Source organism: Malus domestica, chromosome 10 (genome assembly GCF_042453785.1).
Source record: "Malus domestica chromosome 10, GDT2T_hap1".
In the NCBI taxonomy this organism is placed as follows: Eukaryota; Viridiplantae; Streptophyta; class Magnoliopsida; order Rosales; family Rosaceae; genus Malus; species Malus domestica.
In genome coordinates, this window is record NC_091670.1 from 33,215,620 (window position 1) to 33,242,694 (window position 27,075).

The 27,075-nt window shown below is 38.5% G+C and overlaps 3 protein-coding genes and 1 pseudogene across 3 annotated transcripts; 3 read left to right on the forward strand and 1 right to left on the reverse strand.

Moving 5' to 3' along the window:
- Nucleotides 1-161: 161 nt before the first annotated feature.
- On the reverse strand, nucleotides 162-4,407 carry LOC103445915 (pentatricopeptide repeat-containing protein At1g79490, mitochondrial-like; annotated as a pseudogene).
- A 1,263-nt stretch (nucleotides 4,408-5,670) lies between these two features.
- LOC103445914 (protein TRACHEARY ELEMENT DIFFERENTIATION-RELATED 7A) lies at nucleotides 5,671-7,890 on the forward strand. The gene is made up of 3 exons (XM_029110073.2): nucleotides 5,671-6,083; nucleotides 6,328-7,305; nucleotides 7,428-7,890. Exons 1-3 carry the CDS (start codon nucleotides 6,002-6,004, stop codon nucleotides 7,457-7,459), a joined length of 1,092 nt encoding a protein of 363 aa, XP_028965906.1. The 5' UTR covers nucleotides 5,671-6,001; the 3' UTR covers nucleotides 7,460-7,890.
- LOC139188902 (uncharacterized) lies at nucleotides 7,823-10,027 on the forward strand. The gene is made up of 2 exons (XM_070806969.1): nucleotides 7,823-7,944; nucleotides 8,858-10,027. Exon 2 carries the CDS (start codon nucleotides 8,928-8,930, stop codon nucleotides 9,918-9,920), a length of 993 nt encoding a protein of 330 aa, XP_070663070.1. The 5' UTR covers nucleotides 7,823-7,944; nucleotides 8,858-8,927; the 3' UTR covers nucleotides 9,921-10,027.
- A 6,967-nt stretch (nucleotides 10,028-16,994) lies between these two features.
- Nucleotides 16,995-21,721, forward strand: LOC103429615 (inosine-5'-monophosphate dehydrogenase 2-like). Its single transcript, XM_008367754.4, has 4 exons — nucleotides 16,995-18,280; nucleotides 18,749-18,928; nucleotides 20,580-20,837; nucleotides 21,305-21,721. The coding sequence occupies exons 1-4, from the start codon at nucleotides 17,285-17,287 to the stop codon at nucleotides 21,374-21,376; spliced, it is 1,506 nt and encodes a 501-aa protein (XP_008365976.1). The 5' UTR covers nucleotides 16,995-17,284; the 3' UTR covers nucleotides 21,377-21,721.
- Nucleotides 21,722-27,075: the final 5,354 nt, after the last annotated feature.

The following is a 27,075-nucleotide window of genomic DNA, read 5'->3' on the forward strand; positions in this document are numbered from 1 at the left end:
TGAGGTTGCCTGAAAATGTACAGAATCCAGCATCCACTTCTTACCAAAGCTCGTCTCTTCGGGACTTAAACAAAAGGATACAGTGTCCTATGCAAGGGCTAGGGGGATGGGGGAGTCTCATGAACTCACACAATAATTCAAACTTAAAAGAGAAAGAACAATGAACTAGCTGAAACTTTTTATTATATACATGTTTCATTAATTTCAGAGAAAGGTCAAAAATCAACAACTTATACATTTTCCATTTAACAAATGCGTAACTAAATGTCGAATATATCCTCTATGTTTACATTACTTTCCTTGGCATGAGCATTTTGGGAGGAGCCAGAGACCTTAATTCAGGTGCAGAACTAGGAAAAAGAGTGTTCAGCTTGTGCATGAGGATGTCGGACCTTGACGGAATCTCATTCAGAAGAAACTGTTGAACAATGGGTTTCTTATACCACTCCATGACAGCATCTCCTGGAGCCCTCAGCACCACTTTGCTAACCTCGAATGGAGATTCCACCGAGTTCAATATCTGTGCAACCACAATCTTCAAAGTCGGTCCTGTGACCAATTTAAAGCGTCTTGGGATGACATCATAATATAACATTCGTTTTCTGAACCTATGGAGAGTATGCACAACTGCTATCAGAGCAGCTCCAACTGATAAGTTCCTGACGTCCAGGGACCAAGCAATTTGCTGATCAAATACTATTGCCTTTGGGAAAAGATTATTCTCATAGGCAACTTTCCAAACACACCAGGCTCGATTTATCTGCCCCATAAGAACAAGGTAGTTGAGGAGAACATTAACAAAGTACTTAGCAGGCCCCTCTTCCAACTCATAATCGATACCTTGAAAAAATTCCCTCACAAAAGATAACACTGGTTGTTTCCTCTGTTATGTGCCCGTGAAGAGCCACACATAAAAGCATGTGCCTTATGTCTTGTGGCACCAAGTATTGACATCAAATGCCTCTCATGCTCTTCTTCCTGGCATCTTACGAGATAGGCTAGAATGGATGTGTAAAGTATGAGGTCGACTTTTGCACCAAGTATTCACATACATTTCTAAGAGAGGCTTCGCTGACTCATTCAAACCACTCTTCATACATGACTCGAACAACTGTCTGATTATAAAATTATTTGTTCTAATCCCTGATGAGCCCATGAAGCGCAACCACCGCAAGGCTACATCAACAGAACCCTCCTTGATATACACCATCAAAACATCACTAGCGCTCACATCAACAGAATAACCCATGGCCTTCATCTCAAGCAAAATCTTGGCAGCCACGTCCACAAGCTTCTTATTAGCCAAAAGCATCAAAAGAGATGTGTAAGTACTTAGACCTGGTCTTAAACCTGCATTGGTCATTGAGTTATACAGCTTCATAGCAGAATCTACTTGTCCAGAGGCAGCATGCATTTCCAATAGACACGAATATGTGGAAGGAGTGGGTAGAAATCCAGCCTTCTCCATATCGGTAAAGGTAGACATTGCAGTATCAAGTTTCCCTGATTTTGCATGGGACTCAACAATCATTGTGTACAACCCAAAGTTAGGCCTAAAGTCCACTCTCTTCATCTCATCCCAAAGCCTAAGGGCAGCATCTAATTTGCCAGCCCTTACATATGACTCAATCATAGAACCGTAGCCCTGCATTTCCATGTATAACTTCATCAACGTGTCCAACCGCCCATCTTTTCCCATTGAATCAACAAGTGATGCAAAGACATTAAAGCTGGGATTAAAGTTCCTTTATTTCATTTCTTGGAAGAGCTTAAATGCAGCATCAAGGCGGCCTGATTTCGCCAAGTTTGGTACCATCAACTCATAGGTTGATCCATCTAATGAAAAGCTTGCAGCTTGCATGCTCTCATATACCTCAAATGCCTTATAAGGTAAACCCTTATTTAGAAACAGCAATATAAGTGAATTACATGTCTGAGTATCAACTTCAAAACCCGAATCTTGAATCTTCTTAAAGCAACAAAATGCCACCTCCATTTTATCTGCTTTAGCCAAGAACTGAATGACGCGATTATACGCACCAGATGACAAAACCCCACTACTACCTGAATCCTGCACCATTTCATCAAACAAGGATTGGATTCCATTGAAGTCCTTACTTTGGTTTAGGCCATCAAACAACACCACATAACACTCGTCACTCGGCAAATACCACGCCTGCCTCTTAGCCCATCGAAACAAACTCAAAGCACCATCGCCATCCTTAATAACCTTCAAGGCTTGAGTAATGTGAGTCATGTTTGGCACAAATTGGAGTTTGTCTAATTGGGTCTCCAATTCAGGCCCCCATTTCCACCTCTTCACAACCTCAACAATCTTAGCAATGGCAGAGGCATTCAACATCGGCTTTTTCAACCCGCCTACCATCACATGGTCATCGAACCCTGGCTCGACCGACCGTATACCTTTCCCGGTGTAAATAACACTCCCTGATTCATCCAAATACTCAATTTCCTCAGTCCACTCATCACTCTTCTTCCTAGAACAGTATTTTCTGATCAAAGGGCCTAAAGATACCGGCGTTTCAACCAAATTCGTATCCGAAAAACCAGAGCCCCCCACAAAATTGGGTTTTGCTGGTACAGAAAAATTATGAGAAATTGAATTGAAACCCGTTATAGAGCTCCATAACCTGAATCTTCCTCCATAACTCTGAAGTTCATTTGCACATAAATTTGGGTACTTTGAAAGGAAACTACGAAATGCAGGGCTGACGTAGGGTTTTTGGTGAGTCTACAAATATTTATAGGGCAAAGCTTCCTCCTACAAAACATTGAGTTATTGGGTATACAGAACTATTAGGGTTTATGGAGGTTGAATGTGTTACCTGATTGTTGGAAAGATGCCGTCTTTACAGCAGAGCTTAAACCCTAGCTTTCAATGGGCAGCTGCAGCAGACTGAAGTACTGGTTTGTACTGAGATACAGTACTGGTTTGGTACTGATACTTTTATAAAAATGGGTATAAAAAAAAGTTGAGGTTAAAAAGGTGTTTGGTAAACACTTAAAAACAGCTAATACCTTATTTTTATAGTTTTGTGTGAAAAAAGCTAAAAACGTAAAGCAACCAAAATGAGTTTTGAAAAAAAAGCTGAAAATGTGAAGCAACATAAATGTTGGATTATATGTTGAATGTTGGATTATGTTTCTTGTTAAACGTCGGATTATGATTTTTTAATATACGTTGGATTATATGTTTAAGATAAAGTTTATAAATATTTTTCTTTTAAAAATAAAGTATATTTAGTAATTTACCTTTATTTGTTAAGAAAATTAAATTAATGACACATCTAGTATTATACATTTTTGGTCATTTCATACATTTACAATTGTTTTACATAAAAGTTTATCAAACACTATAATACCGTTTTTTTTTTCCAAAAGCACTTTTGCAAAAAAAGTTTATAAAACACTATGCCACTTTATTTCACAGCTGTTTATTCTCACAGCACAACAGAAGCAGCAATACCAAACCAGCTTGAAGTGTCAACCACCTACCGTGCTGCAAATACCTGAAAGAAAGCTTCCTTTTTTAATTGCACTTTGCACCCTGTGATTTGGGATGGTTATCAATTTGGTCCCTATTTTTTGAAACTGTCAATAGCAACCCTAAATTATCAAAATATTACAGTATTGGCCCCCCTGTATAACTACTATCCTTTGATTAGGAAATGTGTGAAATGGTTATTTACATCAACGTTGGGTTGCTGTGGTGTCCGCCGCTTGGGTCATTTTTTCATCATTTTATAGTGTTTGAGAAAAAACTCTTATTTATTCCTTTTAGGATATGTGTAATTTCATTTAATGTAGAGTTTAAATAAATAAAAATGAGTTTAACGTGTCACGTTAAAAAGTAAGGAAAACTAATGAAAAGGGCTTGAAAACTTTGAGTTTTAATGATAAGGACAAAATAAAGGGTAAAGTGAATAGTACCAGGATTGACTTTTAGTGTAAAAATGTGGTTTTTCGTTAAAGTGAACAGTACTGGGTGCTTTTCATTAAAGTTCCCTAAAAAGTAACAACTTACTTGACAGTTAACTGGATCAAAAGGACAATAGTCTAACAAATTGTAACTTTAGAATGGTATAATGATTTATATTAAAACTGTATATAAGAATATAATGATTTATAAAGATCATGTTTGCCACCACAAGACTCATGTCTATTTGATTACATGTAAAAGTCTATAGATAGGTTATGATACGAATAACGTTCTTAACAACTTGAGCTACAAGTTAATAATTGATTAGTTAAACTTTTGAATTTGGTACGAGGTCGGAAGCAAAACGGGATAAAAGAACATAGAGAGCAGTTTTGATTCTAAAATCCCACAACTCTGATGAGACTTTGGTGAATGTTGCATGTTCTCGAATATGGCATTGCCTTCATTTCTTAATTTGTCAGATTAAAGCACTAATCAGCCTTCAAATAGATTAAGGAGTATTAATCCTTGGTGGGGACATGGTGATTAGGATAACCCATTGAAGCAATTTGTGTTAAAGGCATTGTACGTTTCGTAACCAAACCTGCAAATGTACTTTTAACCAAACATGTAAAAGATCATTTGAACAAAGCAAATCCAAGCCAGTAAGCAATCAGAACAAAAGTGATTGTAACAAGCATTCTTTTGATGCAAAGTGATACTGGGCGGCGCGCACGGTGGAGGGGGGAGGGGGGGACATCGAATACAGAGTAAACGCTTGTAATTGCTTTAACTATAAATTCTCTTACAGTATATATAACTAGTGGCGGAGCTACCTCGAGGCCAAGGTAGGCTCGTCCTATGTTGAAATTGTTTTTTCCTGTAAACCTCTACTACCATTAATCAATTTTACCACTATCAACTTGAATTTGTAATTGTGTGTGTTAGTCAAATTAACTTCAATCCAACAAATACAAAGCCTTTAATTTTTTACATCAAAGATTTGAAACTATAGTTCTATAATTGATCATATTCTCTGTTTCTTGCCTATATACAATTTTTCCCCTTTGCTTGGTGACTATTATTTTTTGGTTTATTTCTCATTTTCCTCTATTATACCATCTAAGAAATCAAAAAGAGAGAAAAAGATTTCACGTGTCCAAATTAGCACAAAAACCCTTCAAATTCTCTCATTCCTAATGTTTTTACAAAAATGTTCTCCTGGTCTCCATGAGAAAACGAATATCTGGTCACTCACCATTGTGATTGGTATAAAGAGTGAAGAATAAATGGACTTGATATAGTTGACCTTGTATAATGAATAATAAATGCATGCATGGTTACTCACTTTTGAATTTAATATCAAGGTAACCAAAACGAACGAGACATCTACTTTTATTTATATTATGTCCATCTCGGTATAAAGTGTGTCCCTCCTAACATGAACTTCTAACTCTGCCGCTTCTCCCCTAATATGAATTTCTGACCCTGCAACTTCGTATAACAAACAACCAATTTTTCATTTGAAAAATGCATATCCACCTTGTCTCTTGGTTTGGTTTTCCCCCCACTTAGAAAGAGAATTGAGAGGAGAGAGAGAGAGCTTTGAGTAGAAAGGAAGCAACAGAAAAGGGCAGAGAAAATCACACTTCGATTTTTCCCAGACCAAGCAAGCATATATTCCAGTTTGTTGCATGCAAAAACAATATTAGTGAGGAGGCAAAAGAGATGTTATAATTCACCTTCCTATAACATACACCTTCTCTTTGAACCCTTTTTGTATTCCTTCAAACACACATGTCTGAGCAAAGTGAATGAAAGTTGGACCGCTAAAGAAGCAATCTTTATGGCCACCCGAGTTAACTAACCACTTGTCTACATTTGCCCTTTCTTGTAGGCAATTCTGGGGAGGTGAGGTCCAAGGCTGCTGCTCAAATATGCAAATGCTTCCTTCTGCATGCCTTGCTGCTTCTGGTTTTTGAGTTTTTTGTGGGAACTGTAGCAAAAGCAGAAGAGGAGAAGAAGAAGCTTAAATTGGAGTTTTGGGTTTTGTTGCAAGTCATGGAAACAAGTAGAAATAACACAAGAGTTTGCATTGTTTTTCTGTATTTAACTTTGGCAACTATTTCCTTCACTCAATGTGGTAAGCTTCTTCCTTGATTAGATCATTTTAGTACTTAACCACATTATATATACAGTGCTTAACCTCAAGTTGAGGGTAGATTCTTAGGGATGACCCGTGATATATCCCCTTTTAATCTATATTTCTCGTCAGGTGACTAAGTCACGTGATGAGAGATATAGTAAGAGGTGGTCGAATAACATCTCGATACAACTATGAGACGGTTAATTTTATTTGTTGACAAGTAATCCATATGTTTTGGTAGAGGCAAGAAGATCAATGAGATTGCTAAAAGATAGTCTTCCAAGTCCAACACAGCACCAAAGTCTGTTTCTCAAAGCTGCAAACAAATTGAACTTAATCAACCGCCTTGATTTTCCATTGGAGGGATCAAAGGACATCCAACCATATGATGTGGATTCACCATTTACATTGCCACCTTATGATTCTTTACCTCCAATTTCCATGCCTGAAAATGCACCTCCATATTGTACAACTCCACCCAATACCCCACAAACTCCCTCTACAACTGCCCCAACACCTATTGTGTTATCACCACCAACTCCCTCATCACCCTTCGTTTACGTTCCCCCAACCCTTCCTCTCCAAAGTCCACCTCCAAGCCCAACAAGCATTGTCCCAGGTTCACCACAATCTATCTCCACCCCTAATCCACCGGAAACCTTCCCAAGCCCAACGGGCTTTGTACCCGGCACACCACAATCCATCCCCACTCCCAACCCGCCCGAAAGCGTCCCAAGCCCGCCTGAAAGCTTTCCAAGCCCGCCGGAAAGCGTCCCAAACCCACCGGGCTTTATACCTAGTCCCGCTATCTACATCCCAAGCCCACCTTATTTCGAGCCTAGCCCGCCCGGTCTTGTTCCAAGTCCGCCTTCTTCGGTACCATCTCCTATTGGGTTTCAACCAAGCCCGCCGGTGTTCCTACCTCCCATTGTGTTCCCTCCGCCCACTACACCGCCGAGTCCAAGACGAGGCCCGACGGCGGCCCTGTGGTGCGTGGCTAAGCCATCTGTGCCCGACCCCATCATCCAAGAAGCTATGAATTATGCGTGTGGGTCTGGAGCTGATTGCGCTTCCATCCAACCCAATGGGTCATGCTTCATGCCCGACACATTGTTTGCCCATGCTTCCTATGCCTTCAATAGTTACTGGCAAAGGACTAAGGTTGCTGGTGGCACTTGTTCTTTTGGAGGAACTGCAATGCTAGTTACTGTTGATCCAAGTAAGAGAGTACATATTTCAATAATTTCATTCACTCATTTCTTGTTTAGTCCCAATACTTTTCCGTATTGCATTTTAGTTTATATAGAAAACTGATCCATTATCTTGGTGACGTCTTCACAGGTTATGATGGGTGTCGATTTGTTTATTATTGATTTCAAAATAGACTCGATCACAATGACAATGCGGATTTTTCTTTCTTTTTCTTTTTCTTTTCAACTTTTCGACAAGAAAAATACAAAATTTCAGTGTATGTAACCCTAATTTGAACAGGAATTTTGTAAGTACAATGTAAGGATAACTTCTTGTTCAATCATGAATACAAACTTCAATAATTTCTCATGTTATAAATTGTATTTTGTTGTAAATAATGGGTATGTTTGCCCACATGTGTATAGTAATGTGTATAGTAAAGTATCACATGTGTATACTATATACTCATAAGCTAAATAGTAATGTTTTGTAATTTTCCATTGAAGTAGCTCTATAAATAGAGCACTTCAATTGTGCAAAGAGGAGTGAATGAGAAGAAGAAAGAAAAGAGAAATATATCTAATAGCAATAATATACATTACTTCCTCTGCAACAGCTTGTGTCGGTATATTACTCTGCAACTGCTTCGTTCCTTCACCGAGTAAAGGTTATCTCTCTATAAATTTTGCCTATTTATAACACGTTATCAGCACGACTCTCTAATCATTTCTCATTTCCTTTCACCGAAAGAAAAAAAAATGTTTCCTCTAAGGTTTTTACTGTTCTTCTTCTTCCTCTCTCTCAATTGCTGGGTATACCCTCGCGAAGAACTGTTTGCACCATGTTTACTTCTAGTTCTCCAACTAACAGTCACTTATATCTTTGATTTCTTGTTTGGTGTAGATATTGACTACTAACCCACTGATTATTTATGCAATCCAAGATTGTGCGGTTCTATCGCCTATCTTGGACTGCAGATCTAATTTTACTGCAAATTTTACGTGGAGCGGTATAATCGCCCGCTCTATCCTGCATATTTAAATTTTCCCGTTATTTAATTTTATCGCAATTTTAGGTGGTGTGAAATAATCACCCACCCTGCTTTACATATTTAATTTTATCGCAATTTTAGGTGGTGCGGTATAATCGTCCACCCTGCTTTGCATATTTAATTTTATCGCAATTTTAGGTGGTGCGGTATAATCGTCCACCCTGCTTTGCATATTTAAATTTTATCGCAATTTTAGGTGGTGCGGTATAATCGTCCACCCTGCTTTGCATATTTAAATTTTATTGCAATTTTAGGTAGTGCGGTATAATCGTCCACCTTGCTCTACATATTTAAATTTTCCTGCTGTTTAAAGTAGTGCGGAATAATCACCCATCCTATACTTATTTCGATGAGAATGGTGCGGTACAATTGCCCTTCTCATTAATTGTGTAAATCTCGAGCCTGAAGTTTCGAGTACTTATCATTTTGGCCTGAAGATCAAAAATTTGTAAGAACCAGAAGTTCTAACAATATATTTCTCCAGTACACATATTATTGCAAGTTCTTACACACCTCATTTTTCTTTCAGAAAAGAAAATGGCAAACTTGGCAAAGCTTGATTTTGCTGCCCTGGACATTACTGGAAAGAATTACCTTACATGGGTACTGGATACCAAGATCCATCTGGAAGCAGCAAATCTTGGAGATACCATCAAGGAAGAAACAGCTCATCCTCTCAAGATCGGGCAAAGGCCATGATTTTTATTCGTCGTCATCTTGATGAGGCACTAAAGAGCGAGTACTTAACGGTTGAAGATCCGTTAGCCCTTTGGAATGCCTTGAGAAGCAGATACAATCACCAGACAATGGTGATTCTTCCAAAAGCTCGCTATGACTGGACACACCTGAGGATCCAGGATTTCAAATCAGTGGCTGAGTACAATTCGGCGTTGTTCAGAATTACCTCTCAGATGAAACTCTGTGGGGATACTATCACTGAGGAGATGTTATTGGAAAAGACTTTCAGCACATTCCACGCCTCTAACATGGTACTGCAACAACAGTATAGAGCGCGAGGCTTCACTGAATACAACCAGCTGATATCTGTGCTCCTGGTAGCTGAACAGAACAATGAGCTTCTCATGAAAAACCATAATTCCCGACCTACTGGATCAGCACCGTTCCCAGAAGTGAATGTTGCTTCCCTTGAAAGGAATACCATATCCTCTCGTGGCAATAATTACAAACGAGGACGTGGCCACAAGCAAGGTCGGTGGAAAGGGAAAAGCAAGAACCATGGTGTCCAGTTTCACAACCAGGTTCCAAGGTATAATCCAGGCCCGAGCTTTAAAAATACCAATCGCCAGAAAGGAAAAGCTCATGTGAACACTCCTAGAAGTCATGAAGGAGGTTGCCATAGGTGTGGTGGCAACGGACATTGGGCGCGTACTTGTCGCACCCCAAAGCATCTGGTGGAACTATATCAAGCCTCCTTCAAGGAAAAGGGTGTCGAGATCAATTTCCTTGACCAGGCTAAACCAATGGAAACCCCTGATCCAGTGACCAATTTATCAGGACAGTTAAACACAACCCACCTGGATGCTACAGACTTTATTAATGAAAGAGGGAATGAAGTTTATGGGTCCGATTGAATTATTTATGTTTAATGTACTCATGTTATTTGTACCTATGGTTTAATGCTCGCATTTTCAATTCAATAAAAGTAGTATTCCAGTATGAATAAACTGCTTTTTCTTTACTCAGAGATCATGGATAAAAATTATGGTTGTTCTCAAAACAAGATCAATGGCGGAGACTTTTGTCTTGCAGATAGCGCAACCACGCATTCAATACTTCGAGACCGAAAGTATTTCTCGAATTTGGTACTTGCAAAAGTAAAGGTAACAACAATATCAGGACCATCAGATGTAATTGAAGGCTCAGGAAAAGCCCAGATTATGTTACCAAATGGAACAATATTGTCTATAAAGAATGCATTATATGCTACTCAGTCCATTCGAAATTTGTTGAGTTTTAAAGACATACGTTTAAATGGATACCACCTTGAAACGAAAAGTGTAGAAAATGTGGAATATTTATGCATTACCTCCAATGATACCCAGAAGCGTATATTGGAGAAGTTGCATGGTTTATCGAGTGGATTGTATTGTACATACATAAAGACAGTTGAGGCATATACTGTCATGAACCAGAAGTTCATTGATTCAAAGGTTTATATGCTTTGGCATGACCGTCTAGGTCATCCAGGATCTACCATGATGCGTAGAATCATTACCAACTCTAATGGACATCCATTACTGAACAAACACATTAATGTCTCGAATGATAATTCTTGCAAGGCTTGTTCCCAAGGGAAGTTGGTAATTAGACCATCACAACTAAAGGTTGATGATGAATCCCCATCATTTTTGCAAAGAATTCAAGGGGATATTTGTGGACCTATTCAACCACCTTGTGGACCATTTCGATATTTTATGGTTTTGGTTGATGCATCTACCCGATGGTCACATGTTTGCCTATTGTCTACTCGAAATGTAGCTTTTGCGAGACTTCTTGCTCAGATAATTAAGTTGCGAGCACAGTTCCCAGATCATCCCATTAAGTCCATTCGACTTGATAACGCTGGTGAATTTACGTCTCAAACCTTTGATGATTACTGTATGGCACTGGGCATTAATATTGAACACCATGTTCCTCATGTCCATACTCAAAATGGTTTAGCAGAGGCATTTATCAAGCGGCTTCAATTAATAGCCCGTACTCTGCTCATGAAAACAAAATTGTCAGTTTCTACATGGGGACATGCCATATTACATGCTGCATCATTGGTTAGATTGAGACCCATAGCCAACCACCAATACTCATCAATACAACTCGTGTTTGGACATCAGCCAAATATTTCACATTTACGAGTTTTTGGTTGTGCTGTTTATGTGCCTATTGCACCACCACAACGAACTAAAATGGGACCTCAGCGCATATTGGGAATTTATGTGGGTTTTGATTCACCATCTATCATTAGATATTTGGAACCTTTGACTGGTGATGTGTTTACAGCTCGTTTTGCTGATTGTCATTTTGATGAGATAGTTTTCCCGTCGTTAGGGGGAGAAAAGACCGTTCCAGAAGAACGACAAGAGCTAACATGGGTTGTTCCCACCTTATCTCATTTTGATCCAAGAAGCACTCAATGTGAAAATGAAGTGAAAATGATCGTTCATCTTCAAGGTATTGCTAATCAAATGCCAGATGCATTTAATGATGCTTCGAAAGTGACACAGTCATATATACCGGCTGCAAACGCACCTGCAAGAATTGATGTCCCTGTTGGACAAAATAAAGTGGCAGCGAATGATTCATCCAGTGCACGCCTGAAGCGTGGTAGACCCCCAGGTTCAAAAGATTCAGCCCCTCGAAAGAGAAAGATGAGGGCCCAATTGAACCCAAATGATATCATTCAAGAAAAGGAATTGAATGATAAATCCACAATTCGTGACTCTGTACTTCCAGAAAAAGAAAATGTCCTTGATGAGACACATGTCCCTGAAGAGACAGAAGTACATGAAAGCAAAGAAATATCCATAAATTATGCATGTACTAATGAATTGTGGGATTGAAATGAAATAATCATCGATGACATGTTTGCATTTGCAATAGCCACTGAAATTATATTAAGTGATGATATTGAGCCCCGCTCTGTTGATGAATGCAAACAGAGACAAGATTGGCCTAAGTGGAAAGATGCAATCCAGGCAGAATTAAATTCCTTGGAAAGGCGAAGTGTTTTTGGACCAGTAGTCCAAACCTCAACTGATGTAAACCCCGTAGGTTACAAATGGGTGTTCATAAGGAAACGCAACGAGAAAAACGAGATTGCAAGATATAAAGCACGACTCGTTGCACAAGGTTTTTCACAAAGACCTGGAGTTGATTATGAAGAGACATACTCTCCTGTAATGGACACAATTACGTTCCGTTACTTAATAAGTTTGGTGATTTCAGAAAAACTTGACATGCGACTTATGGATGTCATCACCGCGTATCTATATGGAGAATTAGATACTGACATATATATGAAAGTCCCAGAAGGACTTAAGTTGCCTGAAGCAACTAACAAACCACGGGGTATGTTCTCAATCAAATTAAGGCGATCACTATATGGGCTAAAACAATCTGGGCGAATGTGGTATAATCGTCTCAGTGAGTATTTGATTAAAGAAGGATATGCCAACAATGTCATCTGCCCTTGTGTGTTCATTAAGAAATCAAATACTGGATTTGCTATAGTGGCAGTATATGTCGATGATATGAACCTAGTTGGAACCCCTGAAGAGCTCAACAAAACTGCTGAATATCTGAAAAGCGAATTTGAAATGAAAGACCTTGGGAAAACCAAATATTGTCTAGGCCTGCAGATCGAGCATTGTGTTAGTGGAATTTTGGTCCATCAATCAGCTTACATTGAAAAAAATACTGAAGCGATTTGGCATGGACAAGGCTTATCCACTTAGCACCCCAATGGTCGTTCGTTCTTTGGACATTAAGAAAGATCAATTTCGTCCAAAAGAAGATGATGAACTGGTCCTTGGTCCAGAAGTACCATATTTGAGCGCAATAGGTGCTTTATTGTATTTAGCACAATGTACTAGACCAGATATAGTTTTTTCAGTTAACTTGTTAGCCAGGTATAGCTCTGCTCCAACAATTCGTCATTGGAAGGGAGTCAAAGATGTTCTACGATACCTTCGTGGGACAACAGATATGGGTCTCTTCTACTCAGACAAGCCCACAAATGAACAAATCCTTGTTGGATACGCAGATGCTGGTTTTCTCTCCGATCCGCATAAAGCCCGCTCACAAAATGGATATGTGTTCACTAATGGAGATACTGCAATTTCATGGCGATCAACAAATCAAACGCTAGTTGCAACATCTTCCAATCATTCGGAAATAATTGCTTTACATGAAGCAAGTCGTGAATGTTCTTGGTTAAGATTAATGATCCATCACATCCGGAATTCATGTGGTCTACCTTCAAAGACAGACACTCCAACTGTCATCCATGAAGATAATGCAGCTTGTGTCGCCCAGATGAAGGAAGGATTTATCAAAGGTGATAAGACTAAACACATATCTCCAAGATTTTTCAGCGCACATGAGCTTCAGAAGGCTAAAGTTATTGAAGTCAGACAAATCCGTTCTAATGAAAATTTAGCAGACTTGTTCACCAAATCTCTACCAAAGTGCACATTTCAGAAGTTAGTACAGGGAATCGGATTACGTCGGCTTACAGATTTGAAGAATGCGGAATCAGGGGGAGATACAATTCAGGGGGAGCATCCATGATACATGCATGTTGTACTCTTTTTCCTTCGCTTAGGATTTTTCCCACTGAGTTTTTTCTATCAAGGTTTTAACGAGGCAACCTAAGCATGCTCAACACCATCCGGGTATAGTTGTACTCTTTTTCCTTCGCTATGGTTTTTTCCCACATGGTTTTTCCAAGCAAGGTTTTAATTAGGCAACTGATGTTGATATGTGGGCATCCAAGGGGGAGTGTTGTAAATAATGGGTATGTTTGCCCATGACACGCCCCGACCCTGATATTTCCCGAATACCAAGACCGACACGTGCTGGCCGACACCCGGGGGTGACGAAAGCCATTAATTGATACAAAAGCTAAGAATAAGAAATAAATAAGGGTTAGAAATTTAAAATACAAAGAATTTATAATTTAGGAATGTGCTCAGAGCATACAACTAAACCTAATCACTAAAAGGAATTAAGATAAAATTTAATGAATAAAGGAGTGAGTCCTACATTCGAGAGGATCCGAAGATGCTGCTGCGGAAGTGCCTTTACGCCGGGATTAGGTGCCTTGATTCTAAGTCCTGAATGGGGGCGCAAAACAAAAGGTGAGTGGACCAAGTTCATATATATATATATATATATAATAAAACAATTATCAACATACTAACCCCCAAAGTTTAATAGTGAAAACTACTAGCATAGTAAGTGATGGATTTAATAAAAATCCTAGCATGCCAAATATATCTCAAAAGTCACATCGCGAAAACGCATCGCGGAAATCAAAACAGTAAACGCATCATAAATCGTCTCGTAAACGCAATGTGCCGCTAGAAAGATCACTGAATAAATATAACTCCCGGCCCAATGCCTGCACCTCAGTCTCTGTGCCCGTAGCCAGAGATAACTCCCTCCCGGCCCAATGCCTGTCTCCGTGTCCCTCAGCCTTTCGCTAGGGATTATTTCTCCCGGCTCACATGCCAACACCAGATCCTCGCCCCAGGCGGCATAGTGTCTACTAGTTACGCACAAAATGTTACGCCTCTCGTAAATACCACTTCATAGTGTAGGTTACCGATCATCGTCTACACTATAAAGAGGGGTTCAAAAACATGTTCTAGCATCCTATCGTCATCTATCAGATAGTCTACCAGTTCATGGTTTTTATAGAAAATACGATATATTAAAATATAGCTCAATATAGACTAACAATTAATTCCTCACCAAAACACGAGACGATAATCAATATATTAAATCATCAGGCTTCACATAAATCCAATCGTAAATTCGTAGGCATGCTAATCATTTATGAAATTGAATTATTAAATCATGTAATTTTAGAAGGGGTCCACTCACAAATATTCCTTAGCAGCAGAGTCGCACGAATTAGGATTACAAATTTCCTTAATAGCAATTTTACCTAAGCACAAAAATATAATTAATAAATAAAAGGATTTTCTAAAATATTGGGTTGAATTAAATAAAATAGGGAATTTGGGATTGGATGGGTTTAGGATTTTAAAGGATTTTAGGAACCTAGGCCTTAGGATTTAAAAGGGTATGGAAAGGGGGTGTGGGCTGAAGCCCAAACATATATACTTTTAACACACACACACACACACAAGGCACAAGGCCCTCGGGCCTCACTAAAGAAAACAGGGCTTTAAGCCCTTAGGACATAACCGGCCCTAGGCCCTTCAACATTAAGGCCCGTGGCCTTTTGGGCTTTTAAAAACTAAAACTAAAAATAAAAACTGAATGGGTTAGGGTACTGGGCTAAGGCAAACGGGCTGGAGGCCCGCGAAGGAAATGGGAGAGGCCGGTTGGCCTGTGGCTTGCCGAGGGAGAAGGCCGGAGCTGCTACAGCTCCGGTCACCTGAAAACTGGAGCTTCAAGCTCCGATCTAGGTACGAACGTGAAGCACAAGGAGAGAGGAAGAGATTTATACCTTCCAAACGTCGTAACTCGGTCGGAGGTGACCGGGAAAGTCCTCGGGGTGCACGGGTTCACCGGAAAAGTGGGTGTGCTCACCCACGACCGTTCTGAAGCAAAAACCTACGTAAAAAGGTAAGGTTCAAGCTTCTAAATCACAACCAAACCAAGAACTAGGTACGAGAGTGAGAGATTTGAGACTTACCCGAACTGAAACAGGAAGAAGACTCGTCGGAGCTTTGCTCCGAGCCGTCTATCTCGTCGGACAGGGGTCCCCGGGTTCGTGGGGAGTCTCTCCTGATGGTGCTAAGGTCATCGCGAGTCCAGGGGGAGGGAGAGAGAGGAGAGTTCGAGGGAGAGAGGGATGCGGGAGGTTGAGGGAGAGAGGGTGAGAGAGCTACGGGGAGAGACAGAACACGAAAAAGAAGAAGAAAAGAGGAAGGGGGGGTTCACGGGGATACAAAAATAAGAGGGGTGGGCCCCTTGGCTCACCAATTAAGAACTTAAAAAAAATATTTTTAAAAAGAATGGGGGTGGGTTTTAACAGCCCACATATGTATAGTAATGTGTATAGTAAAGTATCACATGTGTATACTATATACTCATAAGCTAAATAGTAATGTTTTGTAATTTTCCATTGAAGTAGCTCTATAAATAGAGCACTTCAATTGTGCAAAGAGGAGTGAATGAAAAGAAGAAAGAAAAGAGAAATATATCTAATAGCAATAATATACATTACTTCCTCTGCAACAGCTTGTGTCGGTATATTACTCTGCAACTGCTTCGTTCATTCACCGAGTAAATGTTATCTCTCTATAAATTTTGCCTATTTATAACATATTTTTTTTTTTTTGGTATTTTATGCAAACTTTGTTAGGTTCAAAGCCAATGACTCAACTGATCATGACAAATGTGCTTTTGTTACTGCCAAACAGCTGCAATCCACTTACTAATTAACATAGATTTGGAAACATCTTTTAGTATTATGATAATGTTCTGATGTGGTTGATCTACTAGGATATTACTCCCTATGTTTGGAATTGTATACTCCTTTATCCATATCTATGGCCCTCACTTAATAGAAAGAAAAAACTTCAACTAATAATATTTGACATGATGAAACCGAAACAAGTAATTAAGATAAAGTCGGGTTAGCAACATATTTAGAAATCACATCTTATTAGTTCTTAATGTAAAGTTCAAAACTTTTTACGATAAAAACAATGTTTGACATGCAAATTTTTTTACTTCAGTTGATTTAATGCATAGTTCTATTAGTGAAGTATTTTGTCGAATACTTAGTAGATTTATTGATATCTAATGAAACTGTTGACCTCTACCTACATTTGCTGATCAGGCATTTCATCAAACACTTGATGATCACCACTGGGCCTTGTACTTAGTGAATATCTTTAGAGAACTTGTTTGTGTCTTATAAGTATCATACTAAATTTAGTTAAGAACTCAACAATAACTGATAAAAACTAGAAAACAAAAGAGGATAAAAGAGAGTGAAAGAAAGAAGCAATAGGGTTATGTCTCATGCACCCGCCCACACCCAACCAATAAATTTGGACGTTTCCCTCCACATTACCCGCCTCACTCACCGACAGAAGTCCACTACTCCGCTTCCTTCCCAAACTCCGAAGCAAGCAAAACAACTCACGCAAAAGCCCTGAACCCGCCGCCTCTCTCCCAACCATTTCTCACTCTCTAGGCGGCGCCGCCACCCTCAACGCCCACTACAGCCACCGTAATGTCGGCCTCAATCTTCGAAGACGGCTTCTCCTCCGACCGGCTCTTCAACCAGGGCTACTCCTACACATACGATGACGTCATCTTCCTCCCTCACTACATCGACTTCCCCACCGACTCCGTCCATCTAGCCTCCAACCTCAGCCGCCGCGTCCCTCTCTCGATTCCCTGCGTCTCGTCGCCGATGGACACAGTCACCGAGTCCCACATGGCCATTTCGATGGCCGCACTCGGCGGCATAGGCATCATCCACTCCAACTTGACGTCGTCCGAGCAAGCCCACATGGTCCGGTCCGTCAAGTCCCGCCGGGTCCCGCTTCTTTCGAGCCCCGTCTTCAAATCCCCAAGCGATCGAATCCAATCTGACGACGTTTTCGACGCTTCGAATCCCTATGTCCTGGTTACTGAGAGTGGCAGCCCCAATTCGAAGCTTTTGGGGTACGTGGCGGGCAAGGATTGGGTGAAATTGGGGGACAAGGAGGTGAAGATTTACGATTACATGGTGAACTGTACGGACTTCACGGTGCCGTGGAGTTACGATTTGGGGGCGATTGGGGAGTACATGGAGGAGAAAAAGCGAGATGTGGTGGCGACTGTGAGGGACAATGAGGTTGTGGATGTGGTGGCGAAGGAGGAGGTGGAGAGGATCAAAGGGTACCCCAAGTTGGGGGTTGGGACGGTGGGTCCGGACAGGACGTGGCGGGTCGGGGCGGCGATCGGCACAAGGGAGTCGGATAAGGAGAGATTGGAGGAGTTGGTGAAGGCAGGGGTGGATGTAGTGGTGTTGGATAGCTCTCAGGGGAACTCCATTTATCAGATTGAGATGATAAAGTATGTGAAGAAAATGTACTCGAGTTTGGATGTAGTTGGCGGGAATGTGGTGACGGTGAGTCAGGCGCAGAATTTGATTCAGGCTGGTGTTGACGGGTTGAGGGTTGGAATGGGGTCTGGCTCAATTTGTACCACTCAAGAGGTTTGCGCTGTTGGTCGTGGGCAGGTATAAAGATGCCTTCTTTTCGTTAGTTGTTGCTTTTGTGATTGATACTTTAGTTTGTGTTCTCATTGTTGCGGCTAATTTAAAGATTTGTAGAATCTGGAGGTGTTGAAAGTTATCATATTTTTAGTGATCGGTTTAATTTCTTGAATTCTTTGTGGATGAAAAATATTTGATTAAGGATTTGTTAATCTATGACATTGTGCCTAACAATCGTTGTTCGGATGGGTGTTTTACTATTTAGTTACTAGATTCTTCGGAACATAGGGCATAGAAAACAAAGATTCGACTTTAGCTTCTGGCAGTGACAACCCTTTGATGGACTAAAACAGTGTAGTTTCTGGCGTGAAAAAATGTATAATTACATTTTGGAACATGTTGAATACTTTGTTTGACGTTTTGTTCCTCAGGTTGCTCAATGCTATACCATTTTATGACCAAAGTTGTTTTGGTTTTGGTGATATGTTTCAGGCAACTGCTGTTTACAAGGTTGCATCTATTGCTTCACAAAGTGGTGTGCCTGTGATTGCTGATGGTGGAATTTCCAATTCTGGACACATTGTCAAGGCTTTGGTCCTTGGGGCTTCTACTGTCATGATGGGAAGCTTCTTAGCTGGAAGCACTGAGGCTCCCGGGGTTTTTGTGTATCAGGTATGTCTGGGACTTACTCATGTTTTTATTGCTGGAACAGGTATATTGCTCATACCATAAGATATTAAATCTACTTGAACATTGTGGATGCAAATTTCTCCTCCTTGATCTTGGACAAAAATGCACCTACAAAACAAATAACACCTTAGGTCAAGGCCAAGAGCCTCACGCGCCCACGATGAATGAGGGGGCTTTGGTCGAAGAACCTCCGATGCCAAAGTTAGAATTTAAAGAGAAAAATGTTTGAGAGTTTTGGAGAATTTTAGCAAGAGTGAAGACTTAGGTTTTTACATAAAATGGGGTTCAATATATAAAGCATGGCTAGTCCCCTTGGGAGAGAAGGTGGCCGGCCCTTTGTGTATTTTTTTGGTGTAATTGGTAGTTTAATTAGCCATTTAATAGATTAATTAGGTAATAAATCTATTAATTAGCTAATTAACATAATTTCAAAGGAATGTTTTGGAGGTTACCTTGTGGAGAAGATATGTTGAGGATAGATGAAATAGGTTTAAAAATAAATACCTATTTGGGCACCTTTGACTTGATTGAGGGATAATTGTCCACTGCTCGCGCGTAAGAATCCTGATGTGCCTTGAGGGTAATTTTGTCCTTTTTATCAAAAAATCCACGTGTCGCCTTTTGATTATTTTTGGCTCCACAAACATTTTCGTTTGTATGAGTGCTTACTACACATGTCTTTTCTAGTACTTTGACAACTTTTTGAGCGGTTTAAGGAGTTTATTAGGCAGAATTATGGATACTGAATTGCAAATGTGATTGGTAAAGAAACTTACCTAGAAGATATGTGTTTCTAAGTTTGTTATACATCCTGAGTTATTTCTCATCCTTTTTGGACTGCATCAATATTGTTCGATGGATCAATCATTGATGTGTTATGATTTGCCATCAAAATTTAATGCTTTTACATCATTAGGAGTGCCATCGGTATGTTTGCATGGACTCTCTCTCTGATGGCCTGAACTTAGTAAGTTTGAAGCCCACATACAGTAAGGGGTTAACCCAAGTGGCAAAATGGGTTAGGATTAAGGCTAAATAAGGGTCCAGTTCCTTGAAATTGTGATTGGGTTTTTCATGGATGCATGTCAAAGCTAAACTTATGCGGAACTGTATTGGACATAGTATTTCATTTCTGTCTTTCCCTTTTTTTTTTTTTTTTATTAGGAAAACTAATGAAAAGGGCTTGAAAACTTTGAGTTTTAACGATAAGGACAAAATAAAGGGTAAAGTGAATAGTACCAGGATTGACTTTTTAGTGTAAAAGTGTGGTTTTTCATTAAAGTGAACAGTACCGGGAGCTTTTCGTTAAAGTTCCCTTTTTAATTTTTATGGTAATTAGCTTATTAAGCAATTTTAACAGAGGGTCTTCGCTATCTAACCTACGACCCACATGATGTATCTTGCTCTATTTCTGAACTAAAAGTAAAAGTTGTCTATATAAATTGCACTAGATTTCTTTAATAAAATTGTTTCTTCTCAAAAAAAAAAAAAAATGCACTAGATTTTCAGTATACTTGTCTTTTATAAGCAACATGCTGTTTGTTATTTCTTTGTCATTGTTAATTAGATTTCTGCGTGCTTAACCTCTATTAAGGAAACAGTTTGATATAAGTGATTTCATGTTTTCTATTAGAATGGTCGCCGAGTCAAAAAATATCGAGGCATGGGATCTCTTGAAGCAATGACAAAAGGAAGTGATCAGAGGTACTTGGGTGATACAGCTAAGCTGAAAATTGCACAGGGGGTAGTTGGGGCGGTTGTAGACAAAGGTTCTGTTTTGAAGTTCATACCATACACAATGCAAGCTGTGAAACAAGGTTTCCAAGATCTTGGTGCTTCTTCATTGCAGTCCGCTCATGACCTCTTAAAATCAAGCGTTTTAAGGCTAGAGGTAAGTAGACCATTTTGCAGACGTTGTTGTGATACTCATAACATCGTTATTAAGGATGTCATTTTAGTTTTATGCTTTAAATGAGAATTGATATTGTAGCCAATGTTTCTTTCGATAACTTACTTCTTACTCTTTCATAGTCTGTTCCATACCATGTTGTATTCTTGTTCAACAATATTAGGTTAAACTACCAAAAGGAGTGGGGAAGAAACCTATTAATCTAGAGTATTGTCATTCTGTGTCACTCATTTTCAGACACTTACTTACAGAAAAGAAACCTGTAACCTCTCGCGGTTTTCACTGACCCCGCTTACTTCTTAGATAGTTTTCCATCCCCATATATTACCTCAGGAAAAGCGCACTACACGATTACCTTGTTGTTGCTCAAGGAATCTGAGATGTAATGATGGTCGTATCAAGAACTAATATGGTTTCTCAATCAGTTGACAATGTATTTTACTATGCAGGTAAGAACAGGAGCAGCACAAGTAGAAGGTGGAGTTCATGGTCTGGTTTCTTACGAGAAGAAATCGTTTTGATGGTTATATCTTTTCAGCTTTTCTCATTCCTGCCGGTGACTGCTGTCTTGGGGAATTGGTGAACTCTTCCGTGTTCCATGTTGCATCTGATATCGCCAATTTAGCATGAATAACAAGGGCGAGCCTGTCAAACTGCTACTGGGTCTTTCTAAGCAGCGAAAGTTTTGGTCTCAAACGGTTCTCTGGTAATTTTGTTGGTTGCCATGAGAGCTCCCAATCTGCCTGCATTGGTTTGACTCTGCATTTAAAACGTGACATATGACCATTTAGAATTTATCTAGTTATGTTTGTTACTAGTTTTCATTAGGAATCATTATTAAATAATGCGGTTTCAATTGTTTACAACATAGTTGTTTTTGTTTTTTTTTTTTTTTTTTTTTTAAATATAAGTTTTTAGGCACATGAGCAAACAGAAAAGGGAGAGAGAAGCAGAGACAGCCGCTAAATATTAGATGTTACAAACTAGGGGTGGAATAAAATACCAAAAAAACCAAACCTACCGAAGCCGAACTGAACCGAATGGACGATACCGAAAATTTTGTACCCGAAGCTGAACCGAAACCGAAAATTTCGGTAAGAGATTTGGCATGAAATTTAGATTAGTTCGATAAGACCAAACCGAACTAAAATATATATATATATTGTTTTAATTTGTAATATTAATTTTTTTATAGTCATTGGATTTATCTCAATCGTTCACTCAAAATCAACCTTTTACTCTGGACCTCATCTCACTCAGATCACTCTCTCCCGACTCTTCCTCCCAACCTTGAACCTCGACTCCTTGAGCTCTCCTCCTCCCCTAACTTCGTCGCCCGATTTCCCACTCCGGCCACCCATGCCACTTCACAATGACCTCCACAACTAACTCTTTTTTGAAACTCCTCTTTGTCTCAAGGTCCATTTCTCTCTCTCGACTCTTTTCTCTTTCAGTTCGTCTTCTCTTCTTCCTTAACCCAGTAACCCAATTTTTGTCTTTCTCGATTCAGCCCATTTGAGCCCAAACCACCTGATCTTGACTCTGGCCCCACCCACCCTCTCTCTCGACCTCTCTCTGTGTTTCACCTCTGCCGACTCTCTTCGGTCGATCTCAACTCCGACACATCATACCCACAACACCACATGTCTCTCTCTCTACTCCTCTTCGACTCTCTCTCTCGATCAAGTCTCACTCAATGTAAGAAATTTTCCCTTTAATTCGTCATATTTCAATTAGGATTTCGATTTGGGATTTTGAAATGGGGATTAGAGTTCCGATTTGGATTTCGAATTTTGATTTGAGATTAGAAGATTGTTGAGGTCAGACCTTTTCGTGTAATGGTTGAGATTAGGGATTGTTGAGGTCTGTACTGTAATGGTGTACTAATGCAATTGCAGCAATTTGTTTCCTTTCAATAGGAATTTTTGAATTAATGTGATCATAGTAAGATACAAACTTTTTCATTAAATTGATGTAATTCTAATAATTACAAGTATTTTTGCCCGGGAAATGGAGAGGAATAGAGCACATGAGTTTAGGCCCATAGCTTAACATTTGGGGCTGAAAAGGTTTGGTTTTGGTATTTCGCCCTCTTTTTCCGAACAATTTCGGTTCAGTTTTTGAAACGACCATTTCGGTTCGTTAACCTAAACCAAACCACCCCTAATTATAAGTAGTATATATTCGTACTGTCGTTTTCTCTTTATCGATTTGATTTATTAAATATATAAAAGATTAAAAAAAGAGGAGTACGTGGAAGATAAACGTTAATGAGGAAATCACCTCTTAATCATTAGTCTACCACGCTTGCAAGTGTATTCTATATAAGTGACAAATGCGCGATTTACAATTAGTACATGATGTTAATCTTTGAACTTTCTTAGTTAGGAGAAGTTTTTTTGAGTATCCAATATTTAAGCAAGTACTCCATGTGTTATAAAATAAAGACACAAAAAAAAATATATCATTTGCTTCACTTGTATTATGGCATGCAAAGTATTGCTTAAATACCCTATACTTAACCAATTGAGTTACAAGTTTTATTATTTAGCCATATTTAAAAGAACGAATTTAGTAAAATCCGGGATATATGTATAATAGTAAGATGTCTAGATGATTATTTGTCAAATTGTCAAATGGTACCATTATTGATCGTATATTTTTATATTAGAGTATGTCATTCTAATCCTCCTTAAAATAAGGAGACACTATTTTTGAAACCAAATCAAGAATGAGACACTATTTCTAAAACTAAACCAATAGGTGGAAACTATTTATGAAACTAGACCAAGAAAGAAACACTATCTACGAAACTAAACCAAGAAAGAGACACTATTTATGAAACTGTACCAATTGCTATACACTATTTATGAAATTGGACCAAGAACTAGACACTATTTATGAAACTGGACCAAGAACAAGGTCACTATTTATGAAAGTGGACAAAAAACTAGGCACTATTTATAAAACTAGACCACTATTTATGAAAGTGAAACAAGAACTAGACAATTTTTATGAAATTGGATCAATAAGGAGACACTATTTATGAAACTGGATCAATAAGTAGACATTATTTATGAAACCAAATCAAGAATGAGACACTATTTTCAAAACTAAACCAATAGCTGAAAACTATTTATGAAACAAGACCAAAAAAGAAACACTACAAAAAAAGTAGTCATTACCGACGACGATTTTCTGAGGGCCCAAAAAAACTGTTGTAAAAAACACATTTTGCGACCATAAAATATGAGCCGTCGGTAACATGGCATGAAACAAATTTTTATTACCAACGCACATGATGTACTCGGAAAAAGTCTCAAGTTTCCTCGGAATTGTACTTTTGTTTGGCGGGAAGAACTGGCGCTAGTTATATTAACGACGAGTAAAGTTCTTATAGGAAATAGAATGGTTATTTCTGAAGGTTTACTCATGTTGACGAAATTGATTTAGTATTTTCGAGGGAAAAAAGTCTTCTCGGTAATGTTTTTATATTTTTGAGGGAAAAAAAGTTTTCTCAGTAATGATTTTATATTTTCGAGGGTGATTAGTTGTTGTCAAAAGTAATCATATTTTTTCCGACAAAATTTTTTCTTTGTCAGAATAAATTTTAAGGCATATGGTTTTGTTGGAATCAATTATTTACTAAAGGTCACATGTGTCGTTTGAATATTCTTGAAATAAGTTTGATGCTTAATTTAAATTCTACAATAAATAGATTATATAGCTTAGAATACATATGGAGAAAATTGGACCATAAAATTAAAAATAAAACCATTGAGCAAAAAGGTTTATAACTTAATATAGTATTCTATGATAAAGAAATAATTTGCATGCCTTTGTTAAATCATAACATTTGTCATGGACATTGAACAAAGTATAACCACATCACTTCCACAACTAAATTTTCAGATAAAAAAAAAACACACACAATCACAATGAGAGCTTATCCCACAATTTCATCATCTTCGTCATCATTTTGGTTGGCTTGAATACCCCCATGCGCCTCTTCTTCTTGGTATGGCTCATCATCATCATCATCAACATTAGGCATCTCATAAACATTTCTAGGCTTCGTTTCCACCACATAACTCCAAGTCTTGTTTTTAATCTCTCTCACATAAAAAGCTTGGGTTGCTTGGTTTGCCAGCACAAATGGCTCTTTAGTATTCAACTTGCGAGTTGTATTAATACTAATTATTCCATAATGATCTATCTTATAACCTGTTCTTTTTCGCACAATGTCATACCACTCACAATTGAACAATACAACTCTATTGCCTTCTGTGTAACGAAGCTCAACCACGTCTTTTAATACTTCATACCAAGGCACACTATCAATCAGATTCTCCCCCTTAACCATAACTCCACAATTTTGTGTTTTTTTATTCTCATCATGTTGCAATGTATGAAACCTAAACCCACTCATATAGTAACCAGGATAATATTTTACTCGCCTTTCCGGACCGAGAGCCAACGAAAGCATTTGCTTATCAACTTTGTTATCATAGTATAGTTGTACCAATTGCTATACATTATTTATGAAACTGGACTAATAACTAGACACTATTTATTAAACTGAACCAAGAACAAGGCCACTATTTATGAAACTGGACAAAGAACTACGCACTATTTATGAAACTGGACCAAGAATTAAGTCACTATTTATGAAAGTGGAACAAGAATTAGGCACTATTCAAAAGCTAAACTAATAGGTGAAAACTATTTATGAAACTAGATTGAGAAAGAAACACTATTTATGAAACTAGACCAAGAAAGAGACACTATTCATGAAACTGTACTAAGTGTTATACACTATTTATGAAACAAGACAAAAAACTAGGCATTATTTATGAAATTTGACTAAGAACAAGATCACTATTTATGAAAGTGGACCAAGAACTAGACACTATTTATAAAACTAGACCAATAACTGACTATTAATGAAAGCGGAAACAAATTAAACATGTCAAACCATTGTTTGTCTCAATTAATACGAGACTCCCACTATTTCATCTCCCATTAAACCTTTTTGTTTAGTAATACACATCACACACACAAATACATCCTATTTTCTTTTTCTTTAACAAATACTAAAAAAATTTGTCCTTAAAGATGCTCTCAAGCTCTTAGGGTGTGTTTGTTGTACCGGACTGTCTCAAACTGGACTAGCTGCAGGGACTAAGCTGGACTGTCTTAGACTAGACTAAGCTAGACTAGCTTAGTGAAGCGTTTGGTGCAGTGTCGGACTAAGAAGTAGGATAATGAAAACAGTACTGTCACCGGTTTGATGTTTGCTCAGACTAGTACTACATTATTGTTCTACTTTAATTGTTTTTTTATATTAAATATATTATTAAAATTAATAATATTGGATGAGAGTGTGACTCAATAAAAATACAAAAACCAAATTTTCTTGCCAACGAAAGAAACATACATGATTCAAGAGTAGCATTGTTCCAAACATGAATATAACAAAGTGTTTTCCCAACAATCGACAGGGTTCATGACACTTTTCTTAATTATTCACCTTTGGTTTAAAGTTGTAGATTAAAGTTAAAGGTATTTGAGTATAACGAAATTTGATGTCTGACAAGTTCAGTTTTTTACTCAATTGTGAAATAATTACTTGGAATTGCTCTTGTATGTATAAGCCAATTTCAGTCCATACCATGACAATTGCATTCAATCCCAAGACCACAACCATGCGAGGCAAAAAACCAAAACGATTAGAACCAAATCCACCCCACACATCATTAACTTGAAAGAAATAGTTCTCTGACAAGTCATCATTTTGTTTACATGCTTCCACACATACTCGCAACCTGAAAATACATTGAACCAACACAAGGGCATGTCCGAAATCTAGACATATAGTTTTCATTTGAAACGACGTTTGAAACTTCAAGTACATTTAAATGACAATATATAACATATCAAGTCTATGATTAAAAATGAGTGTTAACTCATATAATCCTCCACGGTATGAGGATTACCACCGCCACGGGTAAGGTAACTTAAGTAGCTCAGTGTACTTGGAACAAAGCACAATTATCACTTCAAGCACCACATGCAGCTTTGCTATTCATTCTTCTGCAGCACTAGTAGCACTTAGGTCCACACTGAGGTCAAGAACCTGCTCAAACATTCCAGGAAATTTGGTTAAACCTTATATGAAAGACATGGTTCTATGAAACAGTAAAAAGAAACAAAGGGATCA